This window comes from Fundulus heteroclitus, chromosome 3 (genome assembly GCF_011125445.2).
Source record: "Fundulus heteroclitus isolate FHET01 chromosome 3, MU-UCD_Fhet_4.1, whole genome shotgun sequence".
NCBI lineage: Eukaryota > Metazoa > Chordata > Actinopteri > Cyprinodontiformes > Fundulidae > Fundulus > Fundulus heteroclitus.
Genome location: NC_046363.1, coordinates 29,086,645 through 29,106,577, shown reverse-complemented (window position 1 = coordinate 29,106,577; position 19,933 = coordinate 29,086,645). Strand labels below are relative to the sequence as shown.

At 38.4% G+C, this 19,933-nt stretch overlaps 1 protein-coding gene across 2 annotated transcripts in view; it reads right to left on the bottom strand.

The window, feature by feature from the left end:
• Window positions 1-2,664: 2,664 nt before the first annotated feature.
• Window positions 2,665-19,933, bottom strand: part of clstn3 (calsyntenin 3) — a 42,971-nt gene continuing 25,702 nt past the window's right edge. For both annotated transcript variants that reach the window (XM_012870319.3, XM_036135146.1), the window contains 7 exons: window positions 19,290-19,438; window positions 15,237-15,463; window positions 14,578-14,739; window positions 12,933-13,078; window positions 12,620-12,755; window positions 5,669-5,853; window positions 2,665-5,594 (listed from right to left, as the gene is read on the bottom strand). In XM_012870319.3, coding sequence (XP_012725773.1) covers window positions 5,442-5,594; window positions 5,669-5,853; window positions 12,620-12,755; window positions 12,933-13,078; window positions 14,578-14,739; window positions 15,237-15,463; window positions 19,290-19,438 — 1,158 coding nt within the window. In that variant the 3' untranslated portion in view covers window positions 2,665-5,441. The remainder of the gene's footprint in view (window positions 5,595-5,668; window positions 5,854-12,619; window positions 12,756-12,932; window positions 13,079-14,577; window positions 14,740-15,236; window positions 15,464-19,289; window positions 19,439-19,933) is intronic.

Sequence of the window (19,933 nt, the reverse complement as noted above, 5' to 3'; positions counted from 1 at the left end):
TAGTTGAAAAACGCCATGAGAAGTCCTGTATGCACTTTGCAATGAGCCCTTAGTTGTGCCATCCCCAAATCCGGCCTTCATTGAAGAGTAGCTAGAAGAAAACCCACAAGATGTTTCATTGAAAGTTTGCCACAAGTCATGTAGGAGACTCGACAGACATGTGAAGGAAAGACAAGGTGAGAGCAGAGTCTCAAAATTAATCTGGGAAACATGGTGATGGCAGCATAGTACTGTGGGGATTGTTTTCTTCAGTAGGGACATAACAGCTGGTTAGGGTAGAAGGAAAAATGGACGGAAGTTGAAAGAGGCAACCCTGGAAGAAAACCTGTAAGATCCTACGAACGACTTGAGATCGGCAAATAATGACCCTGAATGTGCTGCCAGAGCTAGGGTGAGATGGTTTGGATCAAAGCACATTCATGTATTAGATAGGCCCAGTCAAAGTCCAGACCTGAATCCAGTTGAGAATCTGTGGCTAGAATTAAAACTTGTAGTTCACAGATGCCTCGTCCAATCTACACTGTGATGCAAAATTGACATAAATTAAAGTCATACATACAAGTTGCCCATACAGTATTTAATCAGGGATGGTGGGTTGCAGGGAATACAAATGTATGCTGCATGTGTCTGCTTTTCCTGTTTGTGCTACTTTGTGTTGGTCATCTGGCGTGAAATCACAATAAAATAAATGGGATTACTAATATTTAGGTGGGCAAAAAGTTATAGAGGGCCTAAGTACCTTTACGTGACACTTTAATCAAGTGAATGGTTTTATTCATTTTAGGTAAAACTACATTTACTCAAATTGGTGCAAGTGTTTCAGTGAAAAGACTCGGCGGTCATGCAGAATAATCAGGACATTTGAGGACTAGAGTTAAATGATCAAAATGCAGTTCAGCAACATTCTATATGAATATGTTTCAACATTCTTGAGGTTATCAACAACATGTTTGTGATAATGCTGGTAAGATACGTGAACAGTAACATTCAGTTAATGTTTTGTATGCCAGGTGTAAAGTAAATGAGTGCTCACTTTAGCAAGAATGCTCAACAGAAGACAATGTAATCCTAAAACCAAAAGATTGTGTTAAAAAAGAAAATGTTGCACAGCAATTCCTGCAGGGAAACATACGGTCATATTCAATAAACTAGAATAAATGTTCTGGTGACGCTCATTTGTCAGATTAAGAAACAACCCTTAAACGGATAATAATCTTTCAGCCCACATTTCTGTGGTCTGCTGTGATATTGTAATATTTTTGTTAGAAAAAATAAAGTGAAACATCATCATAATTAACAGAAATCAAATCTTCAATACATCAATCTGTGTGTAAATAATCTATGTTTCCTGTAGTGACCAGAGTTACTGAAATAAATGAACTTTTCAATAATATCCTAATTTATTGAATATGACTTTCACACTCACAACCTCAGCTGCTTAAGTCAAAGAGTAACATGAGAAAAAGAAAATGTCACGACTGTCATGGGGAAAATTAAGTACATCATTGCTGCTATCCAATTATTCAGGAGAGAAAGTAGCAGCCATGTGTTGCAAATCTAATATACCAGATTATTTAAACCTCATCACTGTGACCACCTCTGTAATGCAGGCGTTTAGGGGGTTTGCTGGTCTGGAGCATGCAGGTGTTTGGTAACACAGTGCCATACATTAGAGAAGCAACTGGGAGGAATTTAAAGACCGTTTCCAAAATAATTGCATTCACATTTAACAAAGTTGGAAACGTTCCCAGGAGTTCGCTTTCTAGCAACGTTGCCAGGCTGTCACTTCATGCAATGCTCAGAGAAAACCCAAGACTTACTCCTTAGACTGTGGAAATCTAAGTAAGCATGTAAAATGTTCATAAAACTAGAACTAGAAAGACTGAAAAAATATGACTTTTTGGAACAATTACCAGAAAACAGCAGAAATATGGCAGAATGAGTCCGGTAGTAGTGGATCTGATAATCCATAGAGATGATAATCCACACACACGTTTATCAACCATTGAGCACAGTGGTGGAGGGATGGTGATTTGGGCTTGTTTTACAGTCAAACACACATGGCACCTTACAGTCTGTTCTGTGACCCAGATGATTTTACAGTCTAATATGAGGCCATTTACCCAACAGATAAAATTATAAGGTATGCAACAGGACAGAGTTTCCAAACACGGCTGCATTTCTATGACCGATTATCTGAAATAAACACACAAAAACAATCAAGGTGAAGAGAAACGACAAGTCAGAGTCCAGCCTCCAACCTGACTGAGATACTATGGTGGGAGTGGGACCCTGGATGAGCTGTACAGAAATGAAAGCCTGCAAACATCAGTGAACTGAAGCAACGACGGAAAAACTACTGGGCCAAAAATGTCACGTGAGAGACAGTTCAAATTATGAAGAAAATGATTACTTTAGGTTATTGCTACTAAAGCAATAACTGAGTAATTCTTCCTGTATGGACAATCACTGAAACTTTTCTTTTCACACTTGTGAGAAAACTGAATTTAAGTGACGTATGAATCTGAAAATACTTTTTTATCTTTTTTTATTTTTGCCTTTTGGTGAAAGGCCTGCCATTTAAAACATCTGTGTGTGTGTGTGTGTGTGTGTGTTTTTAGGAAATAAATCCTCCTAAATAAAAAAGTAAAACCTTCTCATGGAGACGTCATATAGTGTTTTTATTATGAATTTTGCAATGTTTTCTGACACTTCTCAATAACAATTACTCAGCATAATCCATGTCGGCGTTGTATCATTAATTACAGGTAATGTTCAAATAGTAACATCGTAATAATATAAGTTTTTAACCAATGCAAGTTTTATTCCTTCTTAACGTGACACTCAAAAACAACAGGCTTTATTTTATTTTTATTTTTTTTTTCACTGAGAGCCTTATAGCACTGCACATTAATAGGCTACACAGACAGACAGCAAGAGACATGGAGGGAGAGGTGAAGGGAAGAAAGGCCGGGAGGTGGGGAGGGAGGGAAAGGTGAGGAGAAGCACACAGTTGTACATTCACTGAACCAAAGATGACGGATGGAGCAGGAAGGAAACAGAAAAAATAACAAAAACAACTAAAAAAAAAGCATTTTATCTTGAAATCTGGAGAAGAAAAAAAATCCCCCAGTGAAAGAAAAAGAGCGAGACGTATTGAAGTATCACAACAATGTGCCCTCCTTGATTTGGAGACGTATAATGGCAAATCCTTAAGTTACAACAATATTACACACAAATTAGGATACACTCATCAGGCCAGAGATGATCATCCTTATCACTAATACTACTCTTTATTATAGTTATCATCATTATACTATTTTCTGTATCTGGAACGGTGATTCCTTAAATGGAAAAATAAATCATAATCTGCTCCCTCTCAGAAATGTGCAGAAAAAGAGAAAGAGTGAATGCATCAATAAAGAACAATAGCATTAACAATAATATCGCAATAGTCATCGTTGTATGTACAGAAAAATTTCATTACAATCAATACAATCAAAACTGCCCAAGCTGAGCGGACATTCTGGAGACAGCAGGGGAGGTGTGGGGTCATGGATGGTGTTGGCGTGTGTTTGTGTGTGTTTTGCACTAGAATGTAGTGGGTGCACAGCGAGTGAAACAGTTACATGAGAGTCATTTATAGGGAAGTCACAGAGGTCAAGGTGCTGTTCTGTTATTTTGTGGCACAGGCTGAAATGCTGCAAAACACTCCAGTTCGAAGCTGAAACCTTGACGACTCTGATTTTTGACTGTCGACACAACACCTAGAGGCTTTTATTTCTGAGCAGAAGAAGCGCTTGTGTAGAAGGCTGAGGTCTGTGGTTGGTTATCAGGAGCTCCGTACAGAATACTGCTAAAGTAAACCTGTCCTACCCTGGATCTCCAACGTCAGCGCCCCCTCCTGAAAAGCAAGGTTTTTGTGACCATGATGATTTCAAGACGTCTTCTACCTATAATGTGACATTTATTCTGTAAATTCAACTAAAATCACGAAAATCTGTAAAAATCTGAATAAAACAGAAGCACCTTTCCCCTCAGTGTCAGCATTTGTTCTACTTTGGTGCACACTTATCATCAACTATAATAAATCTAGTTAATCGGAAATAAAGCTCAGCTGTCATGGTAGGATTTCGATAACATTTGCATTCCTTTAGTTATAGCCTAGGTTTGCAGGGAGTTTATAAAAGATCTCATTTCATAAAGGTATCACTCAGGAGGAGGATGCAAAACAAAAAACTCAACAGCCTAACTTTTAAGCCACAGGTCAAATAGGTAAGTTTGGCACAAAAACAGGTCTGTACATCACCAAAGGAGCACCACATCCACAGTGAGACATGGCGATGGCAGCGTCATGCTGTGGGGCTACTTTTTATCCAGCAGAAATGGCCTTTTTTTAATATTTAGATGGATTTAATCATAAACAGATCCAAATGGCAGTGAGCTCTGATCCGAAATCTTCAGGTTTGGAAGCTGATGACGAAGCGGGGTTTTATTCCTCAGCATCCCTGCGTGCTGATAGACTCTGACCAAGAACAGCTGAATGCTGAAACTAAATTAAAAGGTGCTTCTGAAATGTATTAGATAAGAGGGTGCACATATATGCAGCCAGGTTACTGCACATCAGTCAATTTGTTTGATCATTCTAATGAATTTCTTTGTTTTTCAGGTGAATTTTACAGCATAAACATCCCATTAAAGGTAGAAAAAGCTTTGAAATGATTTATCCTTGCCTCGTTTTTTTCCACATCACAAACACCTCACATTTCAAACAGGGGGAGTTTGTACTTTTGAGATCCACTTTATTATATAAATGTAAATAAAACTCCAACGACATTGAGGTGTTGTTTTTTTTTTTTAATAAGTATGTGAGCATTATGTCTAACTTCACTGTATTCACTCTGTGGTTAGAAGAGAGGACGCAAAGAGGGAGAAGAGAGCTTGTGCACAGACTTTGAGAGTCTAACAAAGAGGTTCAAAGATGTTTCAGGATCAAGGGCTGTGTCTTTGCCTACGGATCGACTCAAAGCCTTGCTCCGGCTGACATTTTGCTTCATTCTTTTAATTAATGAAGGCTGGAATACAATCAGTATTTTTCTTTATAATAAAACAGTCCCTTATAACCAGCATTACACTATACAGACACCATTTTGTGACTTAGAACTAGTGCACCACAAACAATTCTGGTGGAGGGGGTTTATTTAGGCGGGTAAATTACATTAACTGTATACATTGTGCCATTGAACATTTAGGTGGAGAACAACAGCCCGTTGTCGGCTATAGGTCACATATGGCGTTTGAGCGTCAAGAGTATTACGGTGATTGTGTTGTGCGAGGTGTTTTGTAAGCATACATTCCTTATACTAGTGCCGTCAGTTTTGATATTAAAAGTGTCGGAGTGTGTGACCGGGGAGCTGATTTATGGAGAAATACGATGCGGCTCAGTAGCGGCGGGCGTTTCCGTCTCTGCCCTCCTTTTTGATGATGATCCGCTGGTCGTCGCTTGCGTCGTCAGGCGACTCCGCTACCTCCTCTTCCTCCTCTTCTCCCTCGCCCTCCGTGTCGGCAGAAATGCCCATACGAGACTCATAGGACTGTGAGAAAACAGTAAGCATAAATAAAAATGATCTTTTTATTATAAACATGTCGATCAAAATAATACCTCTACCTCCATTGGGTTGACAATGATGGTGAGCGCCGAGTCGTCCCATTGGCTGCCTCCCTCCTTGGCCCCGCCCCTGGCACCTTCACCTCGGCGATGGATGGAGCGAATTCGGAAGACGCCAAGGATCACCATGACAACCAGGAAACCCACACAGACCATGATGATGACCGTGGCGGCTCCTGGAACCACTGCAATGAAACGCAGAAACAGCCGGGCGCCATAGATGTAAACAAAGGCTTGCAAAGGTAGCCATGGGGAAGTGACACATGGTTTTTGTCAAATTCTTACACATAAACATCTGAAAAGTGTGGCGTGCCCATTTATTGAGATACCCTAAAAAATAAAATCCAGTCCAAACAACAGTCTTTAGTAATCCCTTAATTAGTTAGAGAATTTTAGCAAACAATCAGCATCCTGAAGACTATATAGATGATGGGTCGGGGATAAAGCTGTGTTGCGGTAGTAAAACAATTTTTCCAGATTTAAAGAAAAATCTCATAGACCATTGCTTAATCCATCATCAGAGACTGCAAAGAGTCTGGCACAGACCTACCAAGACATGGCTTTCCACCTACACTGACAAACCAAGCGAGAAGAGCATCAATAGCTACGTTTAAATGGAAAAAAGTAATCTGAATAAAGGGCCGATCGGAATTAAAATGTGTCATGTAAACAAGCCAGTCGGAATATGATGATCGGATTAAGCTCCATCAGAATGAAATTGTAATCCGAATGGGAGGGGTGGTTTATGCCGACTGATAATCCAATCAACTTGCGTATAAACGTCAGAATCAAGATATTCCGAATGTGGCAATCTGACTCGAGTGCGCCCGACGCAAAAGTGACATATTTCAGTGTTGGTGAGTGTTGGAAATACGCTGGAAGCAAAACTGTCGGGGCTCCTGATACAACCGTTCTGTTTGAAGAAATAAAAGAGCTCAAAATTATTGTTTACTCAGTAACGTTTAAACCGTAATTAGAACCTGGTGCAAGTCCAGCCTGGGCACTCGAACTTGTACAATACTGCTTTGTTTGCTATTTCTTGTTGTTTAGCAAAGACAGAAGTTCTTCTTCTGTGGTATTTTTAGGGGAGTTTGATAACTGCGCATGTCAGAGTGGTTCTATTCTGAATAAAGCCAGGTGCATATGCACGCACATTAGGATCGGATTAATTCATTATGTGCCCATATAAACAATCTGATTATTTAATCCGATCGTGAAATTTTGTGCATGTAAACATAGCTAATGAGAGAAGCAGGCTAAATCTGGAGGAGCTACTGGAGAGATACTCTGCTTAGATTCACCTTCCAGCAGGACAATTGAAACTGCTGGTTTAGATCAAAGCAGATTTACATCACGATGGTAGTGTCAAAGTTTAGACCTAAATCAAACCGAGAATTTATGTAAAACCCTGATATTTCCAAATGTTCTCCATCCAATTTTACAGAATTTTTGTTTGTTTTTTTGGAAAGGAGAACAGACTTGGCTTGAAAATGTGAGCCCCTGATTTTTGGCAGGAAAACTCCCCCATAAACCAGAGGAAAAAAAAGTTGTATCTGGATGCAGAAAGTATGTGGAGACAACACTTTCGAGTCTAATTAGAGCGAAATGTGGTTCCACAAAATTATTGAGACAAGGGGCACTGAATGCAAATGCATGCCACAGTTTAGATTCTTTCTATTATTTTCTTTTCTATTTCACAAATATGGACTTTATCTTGGTCTATCATATCAATAAAAATCCTAACATTTTGTGGCTATAATGTAAGAAAATGTGAAAAACGTTTGGTCATCAACAAACTGAAGAAACCGCTCCTTATAAAACAGACATGTCAATGTGCTAGACTCACAAAACTGCATGCTACAAATAATGCATAATCACTACAATTAACAAAAAACTTTAAAGGGTGTCCTGCTGGTTTAAATATTAACATTACCGGAATGAAATTTGCTCTATGCACATCCAACACATCCGATGTTTGTCTCAGAGGTGATGCTAAGTCATAGAGCTGTATGATTAAAATCTCTGCTCAAGCACATGAGGGTCCTCCAAATTGACGCAAAGGATAAGGATTTCTATTGCTGTGAAATTCTCATCCAGATACATTAATAACCTGGTGACTCATAAAGTCTGTTTGGGTTTTGCATTAAGCTTGAAAATATATTTATAGAGCCAGTCAGCGAATGACCATAATATACCTGAAGGATCCTTAAAACAGGGGGCACAGGTTCTTGGATCTCCTTTCAGATCAGCTGCAATGTTTTAAGTTTCTTAATTTCACCTTTAATGTAAAATTAGCTGTGTAATATGTTACTACTTTTAAAATATGTTTTATGGAAAAAAATGAAAGCTGAAAACTAAAGACTTTCATATAAAGGCATCAATTGAACCCCGACTTTCAGTGTCTTTTGTTGTTTACTGTTCATTTGGCCTAAAATGTGTGATTTTAAACAAAATTTTCACGGCTACATAAAGTTTAGGGTTGATCAACCTGACCATTGTGAATATATCCATGGATGTCCATGGTTCAAATGGCTGTTTAATACTTTTTAATTTAAAACACAAGAACAAGGTAACAGTTCAGTCAAGGGCTGAAAAATATTGAGAAATGTGAAAATATTAGTGTTTTCTATAATTCTAGAAAACTAAGAGGTTAAAAATGGGTTGTTTTAAACAGTTATTAGGGTTCAGAGGGATACGTAAAGCTAGGGTAACACTTACATCACCTAGAACAAAATCATCGGTTGTGAGAGAGTCGTAAAAACGATTTTAATTTTAACTTGGAACTGGTGGTTTGTGGCTGTTCAGCACGGCAGGCTCAATCAGAGTTTAATGCTTCTACAGCTAAAGGCAACCTGTGACAAATATGAAGCAGCGTCTGAAATCCTCTGGAGAAATTAGGCAGTGAGGCTGCTGCTACTACAGCTGTCTGACTGTTTCCCTCTTATTGCCCACCATGAGCTCCTCTCTCCTATTCCTCATCCTTAATGTTTCATTTTAAAAATAACTAATTTAAAAAAACATCAACTTGCTGTCCTTACATTGTTAGACTGATGCGTTCGACAATTTAACAACAGTTAAATTATGATGTACACAACCATTCAAAATTTGGACCTTTGTCATTCAATGGCTTTTCCTTATTTTTTATGACTTTCTACATTGCAGATACACAACACTATGACTCAAAATTATGTATCAAAACAAAAAAGTTTAAAAAAATGAATTAACACATCTTGTATATTTTAGTTTTTTTTCTCACTCTTGGCCTTCTCTCGATGAGCTTCATGAAGTTGGTCACCTGAAAAGGTTTTTCCACCACTTTGAAGGAGTTCATAGAGGTAGTAATAAAAATAAAGACAAACCATTGAATGAGAAGGTGAATCCAAGCCATTGGTCGTACTAATACGAGCATAGATAATTCCAGAGCTAACTTTTTTCATCGCATTGTCAGTCACACTAAGTATAAGAGTTGCTTGTTGACGGATTAGTGTCTGTTTTATTGGGTTTCGATAACTCTAAATATGATAACGTTCACAACAGGATATTAATCCGCTGCTTACGTAATTGTCCTGGCTCTTAATACACATCGACTCAGACTCCTCCACAACACTAAGGCTACGTTCACACTGCAGGTCTTAATGCTCAATTCCGATTTGTTTGTCAAATCAATTTTTTTTGCTTGTCCGTTCACATTTCCAAATATATGCGACTTGTATGTGATCTCCTGTGTGAATTTAATGCGTTCAACCTAAGTGTCCCCCATGCGCACTCGAGGACGTGATGACGTCACACGTAGCAAGCGTCCTCAGTGTTTGCGGAAGTAAACATGGATTATAATGCTAGTGCGCATTTTGCGGTCATTAATTTATTTTCTAACCGGAGCTTTCTCTCCATTGACTGCTCTTCTCATTGTAGTCCGCTATGGGTGTTGTCTTTCTTTCCACTTCTGCATAGCAGGACGCAGAATAGTGACGTTTGTCGAGTATCGGTGACGTATAGGTTGGATAAATGCGACCCAGCCGTACAGACACAGGTCGCATTTAAAAATATCAGATACGTATCGGATTCAGGACCACATATCCAAGTGGCCTGGGTCGCATTTGAAAAAATCCGATCTGTGTTGTTCAGACTGTCATAAAAAGATCACATCCAGGTCGCATATGGGCAAAAAAATCGGAATTGGGTCACTTCAGGCTGCAGTGTGAACGTAGTCTAAGAGTCACGACTCCACAAAAAAAAACAAAAAAAAAAAACACTGTTAATAGCTGTGCTGTTTTCTTCTCATCTTTCTTGTTATGATCTGGTCTGCTGTCATTGTTCAAAAACAAAGATGCCATTATCCGCATTTTGTTCTGTAAACAGTGCGCCGATGTGTGACTCTAGTCCATTTAACTAGTACTCTGACCAAGCTTTCTTGGTTTGGTACCGACTGCCACCGCAAGACGTGGTAGGAGACTGGGCGTGGAGCTGGGCTTTTGGATCGCTGCATGGCTTAGCAGACCCATTTCCGTACAAAACACCGGCTGGCTTACTGCCTGTCCTAGTATGGCAATCCATGAGGGACATTTAACCAGCATGTATAAAATACAGAGATGGGTAGTAACTAGTTACATTTACTCAGTTACATTTACTTGAGTAACTTTTGGAACAAAATGTACTTCTAAGAGTAATGTCACTGCACTGTACTTCTTACTTTTACTAGAGTAAATATTATGAAGAAGTATCGCTACTCTTACTTGAGTAAACTTTCTGGCTACTCTATCCACTGTGAGTAACTTCACTGAATAAAGACCAAACTTGTTTCAACCAAAAATGCACCACAGAGACACACGTCTACAGTTTATGTTAAGGTGAGACTTCTTGTTTGTACATAAGCTTTTTTGTTTTAATGGTATTTTCTATCTGCTGAGCTCATCGAGCCATTTGCAGGTCAAGTAACCATAAAGTAAACAGTAGTTGTTATTGGAAGTACTTTGCCCTGTCCTAACTTACTGTATATACATTAATTGCTTGGTTTCATTAATTTTATGTTGAAAAACATAGTTTCAAAAAAGATTTTTTTCTGCCTGGATTTGTTACTTTGTAATTGTTATCATCTGTACATTTTTTACATTAAAATACCAGAATTTGTACATAATTGTATATTTTTTCCTTACCAATTACATGATTTTAAAATATCAAATCAGTTGTTATAAATACTTACTCAGCACTTGAGTAGCCTTCTTACCAAATACTTTTTCACTTGAGTAATTTCTTGGTTGGGTACTCTAGCTACTTTACCCACCGCTCATAAAAAAGAGTTTGCAAAACTAACTTTTTGGTTAGCTGTGTCCACCACTGGTCCAAGCTTTTGACTGATAGCATAGCTATTTCTCTTTCATATAAGGCCAGTTTAAATTGTACAATTTAAACAAAAATTAAACAAAACCTTGATTTTTAAACATCTTTCAGTATTTACTCAGGCTATCTTAGTCTGCTATTAAAATTTGTTTGACAATCAGAAAAAACTTAACCATGAACAGAAAAAAAAAACTGTAAGGGGTCAAATAGTTTCTTACAGTTCTGTAATTGGCAAAAAGAAAAATCCTTGTCAGGTGGGTCTAAACCAGAGGAAATGAAACATATTTTGTGGAACATCCAGTCCTTTCATCTCTGTCATAAATTAATTTTATTTTATTTTCCACTACTTAATGATTACCTGACCCTATTGAGCTTAGAGTTCAATGTTTTAGGCACAATCTGTGAGTGCCCCAAGTGGCCAAATAATTTCTAGCTAAATTTATAAAAAAAAAAAAAAAAATAGACTATACTCCTCTTGCTGATGTAGCCACCTTAAACATTCATGCTAGGGTGAGTGAATCTTCATCAGTGCAAACAGAGCACCTGCATCGTGTAGGATGAGATCAGGAAATTTCTGTTGGATCATTGCTGCAAAATTTAAGGAGCAGTGATTCATGCATGCAGGAAATATGGCATCTTAGAGCAGCAGCGCTCCTGTCAATTTCTTTTTTGACATATCCACAAAAACCTGGAGCAGCCTGGCTCAGCTGGTGTTAAATGTGTAGGAAGGTGATGTTGGTATGTTAATTACTCAGCTGCATTTCTCCCTGCACCAATAAAATGTAAGGTTGAGAAAAAAAGAGGATAAATCTAACTGCTTTGCTATAATAACATAAAAAAAAAGAAAGTATTAGAAAGTATTATGATCATTATTAATGTCAAAACTTTGCCATTCCATTATCTGTGTGTTTCTCCTCTGTATCTGAGGAATATCAACCCCTGCAGCTTTCCATAATAGCTATCCTCTACCCATCAGTACAACTCGTGGGTGCGTCACGGTATTGTAGACCTGTTCAGTATTTCACTGCATGTTTCTGTAAATTCTAGCGATTCTTCACATTATTTTGGTATATGTGTGAAGACTGTGGCGTTTGAGTGCTGAACCAGCGGACCGAGTAAGCCTTCCTGCCAACCCTACCTGCTCACCTGTTCGACTCAAACCCTCTGACAAACTCTGCCTCCAGGACAGAACAGCACGTCAGTTTGGGTTTCACTGTTTGGTATTCAGCTTGGAGAGCTTGGCTGCCCACCGCAAGCCTCTGCGATCCACTCAATGTCACACCAGGGAATCCTACATGGAGGCCCAGTCTAATCTCAAACTGTACCAGCTCGGCAGGGTATTTTTGCATCAATCATTTAAAACAATAACAAGATCAACCCCCATTTTTTAATGGCTGTTACTTCAGAAATGTAACTAAAGCAACTTCAAATATTAAGGTTTTTGTTTGCTAAGCTAAAAGCTGTTTTGTATTTTACTTGCTAGATATCAGACATTTCCTGTTACGTCCCGTTTTTAGTGTAAAAACCTGAACTGTTTACATGTAATTGAGAGCTTAATGTACACTTTTTAAGTAAAAAAATTAGCTGGAAAACAGGGCGTTAAGGAATTGTTACCTGAGTTGCGGTGGGGGTTCGGTAAGGTGTGTCCACTCAGCTCTCCAGAATGATGAGATGGATGGAGGAACTGCTGCTGTGAGGCCAGCAGGTGGGAAGGTTGGTACAGACTGTCCAAAGAGTGGAGGAAGTTCACCTACAGGAAGTAAAAACATTGCAAACTTCACAATTCAAGAAGCAACAAAGCTAAGATAGAACAGTTATTATAGCGTATAACAGGTTTTTTAGCTTTTGCTGCAAACAGTGTCTCAAAACGTTACGGCTAAAGTCTGAAGGCTTTTATGGATGTTGTCTGAGGGTTGTTTCTCGTTACCTCCAGAGTCAACTCATTGCTTGTGTATCTGCCATTCATCTCCGAGCACGACAGGCGGAACCGCCTCTCGAAGCGAGCGGAGCCTTTGGCCAGGCGGTACCGGACTGAGCGGAGGACGTCCTCGTACACAGAGATGGATTCGGCACCTGGAGGAGACGGTTAGGAAAGAAGTTGCGAGAACCAAGAAGACAAAGACAGGGAATGACTGCTGAGACAGTCAGAGAGACATATGGCACCTTGAAAAGTATTCATACAACGTTACAACCAAACATTTATGCCATTGAGTGGAATTTTATATGGTGTACAGACCCAGAGGAGCAAATATTTGTGAATTAGAAGGAAAGGAAAGGTGATTTTTGCAAATACAAAAAAGTATGGCGTGCATACAACCTTTGCTGTAATACCACTAATTATAAAGCAATGAAACCAAATGTCTACAGAAATCACCTAATTAGTAAAACATGAACATAAGACTATGTGTGCTAGAAAAGTAACACTGCACATTAGACCAAGGTAAAAACCAGATAGTTGTCAAATCATGCTGTGGGAATGCTTTTTTTTTCAGTAGGGTCTGGAGAGATGGATGGAGCTAAACACAGGCTAATTCTGGAGGAAAACTTGCTAAAGGTTGCAAAAGACTTGAGACCGGGGAGGAGCTTCAACTTCATGCAGAACAACAACCATACATATGAATATATTTATGTTCCAGATGCCCTCCATCCGGTCTGACTGAACTTGAACTGTTTTGCAAATAGGAATGGGGCAAAAATGTCAATGTTTACATGTGCAGAGCTGAATGAGACGTAGCTCAAAAGACTTGCAGCTGTATTTGCAGCTGGAAGTGCCTCTATAAGTGGCCAAATACAAAAAGCACACCACACTTTGCAAACTTGTAAGGAAATTAAACAACGAATAAAATAAAAAAACCTGTATTATTTTCTATCCACTTCACAATTATGCAATATATTTTATTCATACATCCCATTAAATCCGAGTGAAATACGCTGAAGTTTGTCTTGTAATGAGATGAGTGAGATGTTGAAATGAGGAAAACGATTAATGGATAAAGCAGTAGCTAAAACTGACCACCAGCTTTAAATTGTGAATAGATTTATTGAACATTTTGTGTTGTAAATGGTGAATTCCTTTACTTCTGTGCAGGTAAATGCCAATAAAACATGCTGTAACAATGACCTTTATATGCTTGTTTTAAAATTGCCGTTAACCTGCTATTGCTACCCATCTATATAATACTGTTCAAATTTCCTTTATGTTACTTCTTTATAATCTGCTGTTTTTTATCTTTCAATGAGGACAATAGTTCTTCAGGCCCTCTGAAGGACTGTGTTACAGTGTTTTTCTTTGGAATTCAGCTGTTTTAGTACTAAAATTAAGCTAATTACCAAAGAGCTGTTTGCTGAACAGGTCCTGTTTCTTTGCTTGATTTTCCTGTTTCTCGCAGCAAAGACTTCCAAATCTTGTTTTCTTGTCATCATTTGACATTGTGTTTTATTTTTCAGAGAAGCAGAGGAATCATCGGCAAAACCCATTTTAAAAGGCTGCAATAAAGTCCGACCTTGAGATGTAAGCCCAGTTCTGTTCCCCCAGCATCTTCCATAAAAAAGTATTTACAGAGCAGCAATACCTGTAATTGCGATGTAAGCGGTGGTATTGATGATTTCCAGTCCTCGCTCTCGCACAACGTCCATGTCTACCAGAAGCTCCTCCCTCTCTGGGTTCAGCTCCTCTCCCAGAGGTTGCACCTCACATCCGTCCAAAGTGTGAGCCACGGCATCAGACATCAGAGCTAAGAGCCGATGGAGAGTAACAAAAAACAAACTTAAACATCCACGTTTTCCAGTGAATTTTGAAAGACAAGGAATATGAAGATATGTCACCTGTAATCCTGGGATTACTGATTCAATAAAATTTTCAATCCAATGTTAGTTATATAGCGCCAATTCATGAAACATGTCATCTCAAGGCACTTTCCAAAGTCAAATTCAATCAGATTACACAGATTGGTCAAAACGTTTCCTATCTAAGGAAACCCAGCAGGTTACATCAAGTCTTGACAAGCAGCATTCGCTCCTCCTGACGGAGCGTAGAGCTACATGGAGAGTCATCTGCATTGTCCATGGCTTTGCAGCAATCCCTCTTACTGAACATGCATGAGGCGACAGTAGAAAGGAAAACTTCCCTTTAACGGGAAGAAAAACCTCCAGCAGAACCAGGCTCAGTGTGAACGGCGCCGACCGACTGGGGGTTAGAGAAGACAGAGCAGAGACACAATCAGAGACTCACCTCCGCCTTCCATGCCCTGTGTGGCTGTGTTGACAGCATGTGACAGTGAACAGACGATCCGGAGCTCTGGGAAGAGGGGAACGCCGCGGGGTCCCTCAAACTCAGGGGCAGGACGGGCCAGATGTGGGCCAACCCCAGACAGAGAGATCTGAGGGGCGTCAGGCTGGAGAACCACCAGGTAGCCCTCCAGCTGTTTCAGGGACAGGCAGCTTTCCTCATTGAAACATCTGGAAGATAAAAACAAAACACACAGGTTTATTTGGATTTTATCAGTGGCCGCTTGTCAATCGCCAGCTGATGAAGTGGGCGGAGCTCCGCTTGAGTCGCTAGGTGATGGGGTGGTCTGGACTCAGCTCAGATTTTAGGTTAGGTATTTGAAACGGCTCGTTTTCCAGACACCAACAAATCATTTACTTTGTACCAAAAAACGTCTGGATGGTTTTTTTTTTTTGTGCCTGGACTGTTTCTAGAAGCAGTAGAGACCCAAAAGAAGTACAAAATGTGCAAAAAGTAAATTTTGCATAAAAGGTGTGATTTAAAGACTCTCCTCAGGGTGCAACCCTCTGCACCCGTGGGCAATCAGAAGTCTTTGTATCATTCGTCATCCAATCAGATTAATTCATCATTCATGGTCACCAGCGGGATAGTGAACGTCGACGGATTTATGTTTAGGTAGAATTTTATTTAGTTTAGTTTATACCAATAAAGCAATGAAATTGGAACCACAAACTTTCGGTCACATTTTACTTCAATTAAGCTTTTCAGCAAACAAGCACTCCAGTTGGCTCTGGTATCAACAAAAGATGAATATATGGAAAAGCATCTCCAGACTCAGTTTTTGTTGATTGTGCCTCAGATGTGTGTTTTCTTTTTTTTTTTTTTTTGCATTAATTAGCCTCCAGACATCCAAAAAACCTGGTGACAAAGAGAAACCTTATATCCGAACAGCTCCTGACTGAGCGAGCTGCAGTCTCTTCCTGAAGAGATTCAACCATCACTGGTGGGTGTGGAGGTCTGGAGAAACCAACCGGTTCCAACAGCTTCCAAAAAGAAAGGTGAAAATCTTTCAGTGAGGCATATTTTGCTGTCCTATTGCTGGTGAATTATACTGGTAACTCTGAAACGTTTCGCTTCCTTTGTTTGTTTTTCTCCACTCTTAGATTAAAAGTCATATAAATCTGAATTCGTCCATTATAATACTCTATCTCTTTAGAACCAAGAGTCAAACAGACTCTTAAAAATCTTAAGTTTCTTATAGAAAACAGCTTTTGTATTTTCATAAACTTTTCTCAATAAACAGCTGCACAAAATTGTTTTCTGTAGTGTTTTTGTTAACCAGTATCAAGTATACACTGCTTACTATTGCACATGTTTTTTGCGTCTCTGAATTTAATTTTTTTCAGCTTGGGTTACTTATAAAGCGAAAATTCATAACACACGTCACCTCTACGCACTTTACAAGACAAACAGATCAAATTAAATAAATTGCTGTTGCCTTAAAAAATATGAGACATCTGGGCTTCTTTCTAAATGCAGTTATTAACGTAATAAAAGGGTAAAATTCAAGCTTTAGACACTTAAGAAACTGATTAAATTTTATTTAATAACTAGTGAGTCTGATTGAGTTACAATGGGTTTCACTGTACACCCCAGAAACACAGAACAGACCCAGGGGTTTAAGGGTATTTATACTTTAATTAACCATTTAATTGTGGCAGAAGCAGAAGGAAGCTATGTTTGTTTGTTGTTTCCTTATTTTTGTTGGTTTAAAGCTCCTTATGGTCTGGTGATAAGGGCAATACGATTTGTTGCCTTTTAAAATGAACCAAAATGTCACGTATCGGTGAATCCCACTGTTGTTTATCTCGGCTTTCCGGATGCTGCAGTGAATACTGACTAAATTTTGGAATCTTTCTTCGGCTTTAATTTTAAACAGCCTGGAGGCTTATGGGGAGGAGATCAAACCAATGTTGAACATGACTTCAGGCAAGCTTCTCTGACAGCTAACCTCTCCTCTTCCCACATCCACATGAAACTCTCAGTGACATGCTAAATAAAATCTGCACATACACAAGTATATATTCTACTAGCTAAACATTGTCATCTCGATGTTAGGATTTCACTCAGAAACAGAAAGGAGCAGCATTGCGGCCTGACTTTAAAAAAACAACATTCCCCTGCTGTGCTTTTCCACCATGACCGCGTCGACATTTATCTGCCACAATGTTGAAAATAACAAATGTGCAACCACAACATTTCTGCTGTTACAAATGTAATTTTCCTGAGATAAATAGAGAAAAAAAAATCAACGTCGTATTGCTACAGTTTATTTACCCGTTTTCCCTAAAATCCGGCATCATATGTGAAGGGGTATTAAGCTGATTAAGTGGTGTGAGTCTGCGTGCTATGTCTCCACTATCAGAATAAGCAGCTGCTTCTATCGGCCTCTCCAGAAGGGCCTGCTGTTCAGCCATCTGGGTGACTCCTGGGCTCAAATCAGTCTAATCTTCCAACATGCAATAAAACATGGCAAAGTAAAGAAAAAAAAAGAAGAAAAAGTACCCTTCTGGAGCAGAAAGCGAAGGGGGAAAAAAAATCTCTGCATGCCCTTGAATCCCTGCGATCTTTAAACTGTCAGATAAAAAAAGCCCATCAGCTTGATGCATGGCTTCACAATCATCCTAATCTTATAAAAACATGCAACTAAAACGTTTATGTCCAAAGATACCAATGAGAATATATACAGCATATATATATATATATATATATATATATATATATATATATATATATATATATATATATATATATATATATATATATATATATATATAATGTACATTCAATAAATTAGGGTATACATTTCTAAACCTTTACACTGATATTAAGCATACTTTTCATTAAGCCCACATTTTTGCATGAAAATTTTTCCTTTTTTTTGGTCTGATGTGATATTCTAATCTTAAATGCAATGTTTTTATTAGTTGGAGGTGAAAAAAATAATAATCAACAGAAATAAAGGTTTTAGAATATCATCTAAGTTTGTGTTAATCTGTATAATGTGTTTATACAGATTACATAAAGAAGGGGGCGTGTTCTAGAGGCGGCCATAAAATACGTCCTTAAAATACACGTGACATCATTTTGTTTAAAGTGTAGTGTAGACCTCCCAGTCTTAAGTAATGAATGTTTTTCTTTAAAAAAAAATCTTTTCTGTTATTGTTTTGACATTTAGCAAAAATAAATATTTTTGCTAATTCTAACTGACCTAAAAAAAAGAGGAATAGTTTAGTTTGATTGGTGGCCAGCAGGGCTGCAGCTATCGATCATTTTAGTAATCTATTAATCTACTGATTAATTTTCCCGTTAATCGATAGATCTAAAAAGAGATTAGTGAATTAACATGCCTCAATAAACAAGAGTTTTGAAGGAAAACAAAAAAACTTTATTCCACATTTTAAATGCCTTGTAAATGGCTAAAACAACATGACAATTTAATAATTAAAGTCTTAATAATTAAATTCCCATGTTTAATAGGAGATTATTTTTACAGAATCTGAACCAGGTGAAGCTAAAACTGTGCCACTTGAGGAGTTTTAGAAAGAGCATGTTAAAAAAAACAAAGAAAGGTTTTTTATGTTAAATGCAAAATGTATATATTTTTGCACAGTTCTGACTTAATTACTCCTCTGAATGGGCCGTGTTTTCAGAAAACGGCATGTTTTAGAGTCAGTATACTCCAGCTACTAAATTAGTTGACAACTATTTCAATAATCGATTAATCCGATTAACTGTTTCAGATCTAGCTGCCAGAGACATTCACTGTGTGTAAATGACTGGTTTCAAATTAAAACTCTATGACCTCTTATAATAATTAGGTTTGACTAATGATTGATTTTAATTTGTCTGTTGTGTTTTGATTCAGCAGCTTTAATGTACATTATATTGGTGTGTGGCTCTTTAAATTTGTACTCCATAAATTACTAAAAGTCATCCACTGCAGATTTATTCACATTTCAGGGAACCTTCTTATTCATCTCTGGGCTCTTGTACCTGAGGGAGGTGGTGAGCTTGAGGGGACGGACTCCAGGGGTGGCGAAGCGAAGCGAGTTTCTGTAGGTGACCTGCTGAACGGCACGATTGAAGCTCTCGATGTCGTCTCCCTCCAGCACCAGAACGGACTGGCTAGGGTTCACGTGGACCTGGAAGTTCATGTAATCAAAATCTGGATCAATTTGTGTGAAACAAAATCATATACATTCACTCTTAAGCTCACTTAAGAGAAATCTATTAATGAAACAAATAGCGCCTTGCAAAAGTGTTCACACTCTGGGATCTTTTTCCACATTTTGACACATTAAAACCAAAAAAATCCAATTTATTTTTTGGGTTGATTTTATGTGACAGACCAGTACCAGCTGCCTTTGAAAGTCACCCTAATGATACATAAAAACAGTATGATTATGGATGTTCTTTGAAGGCCACAGAAGTTTGTTTTTTCTACATTATATTGTTGAAACCTTAAGGATTCCCATTTGCACTTTACCACAAACAATGTAGGAAACATAGCAAACATGTGAAAGAAGATGCATTCTGGTCAGATGGGACCAGAATTCAACTCTCTGGTCCACATTTAATTCTCTATATGTGTAGTAAAACTAACACTGCACCCTGAACGCACCAACCCCACGGTAAAA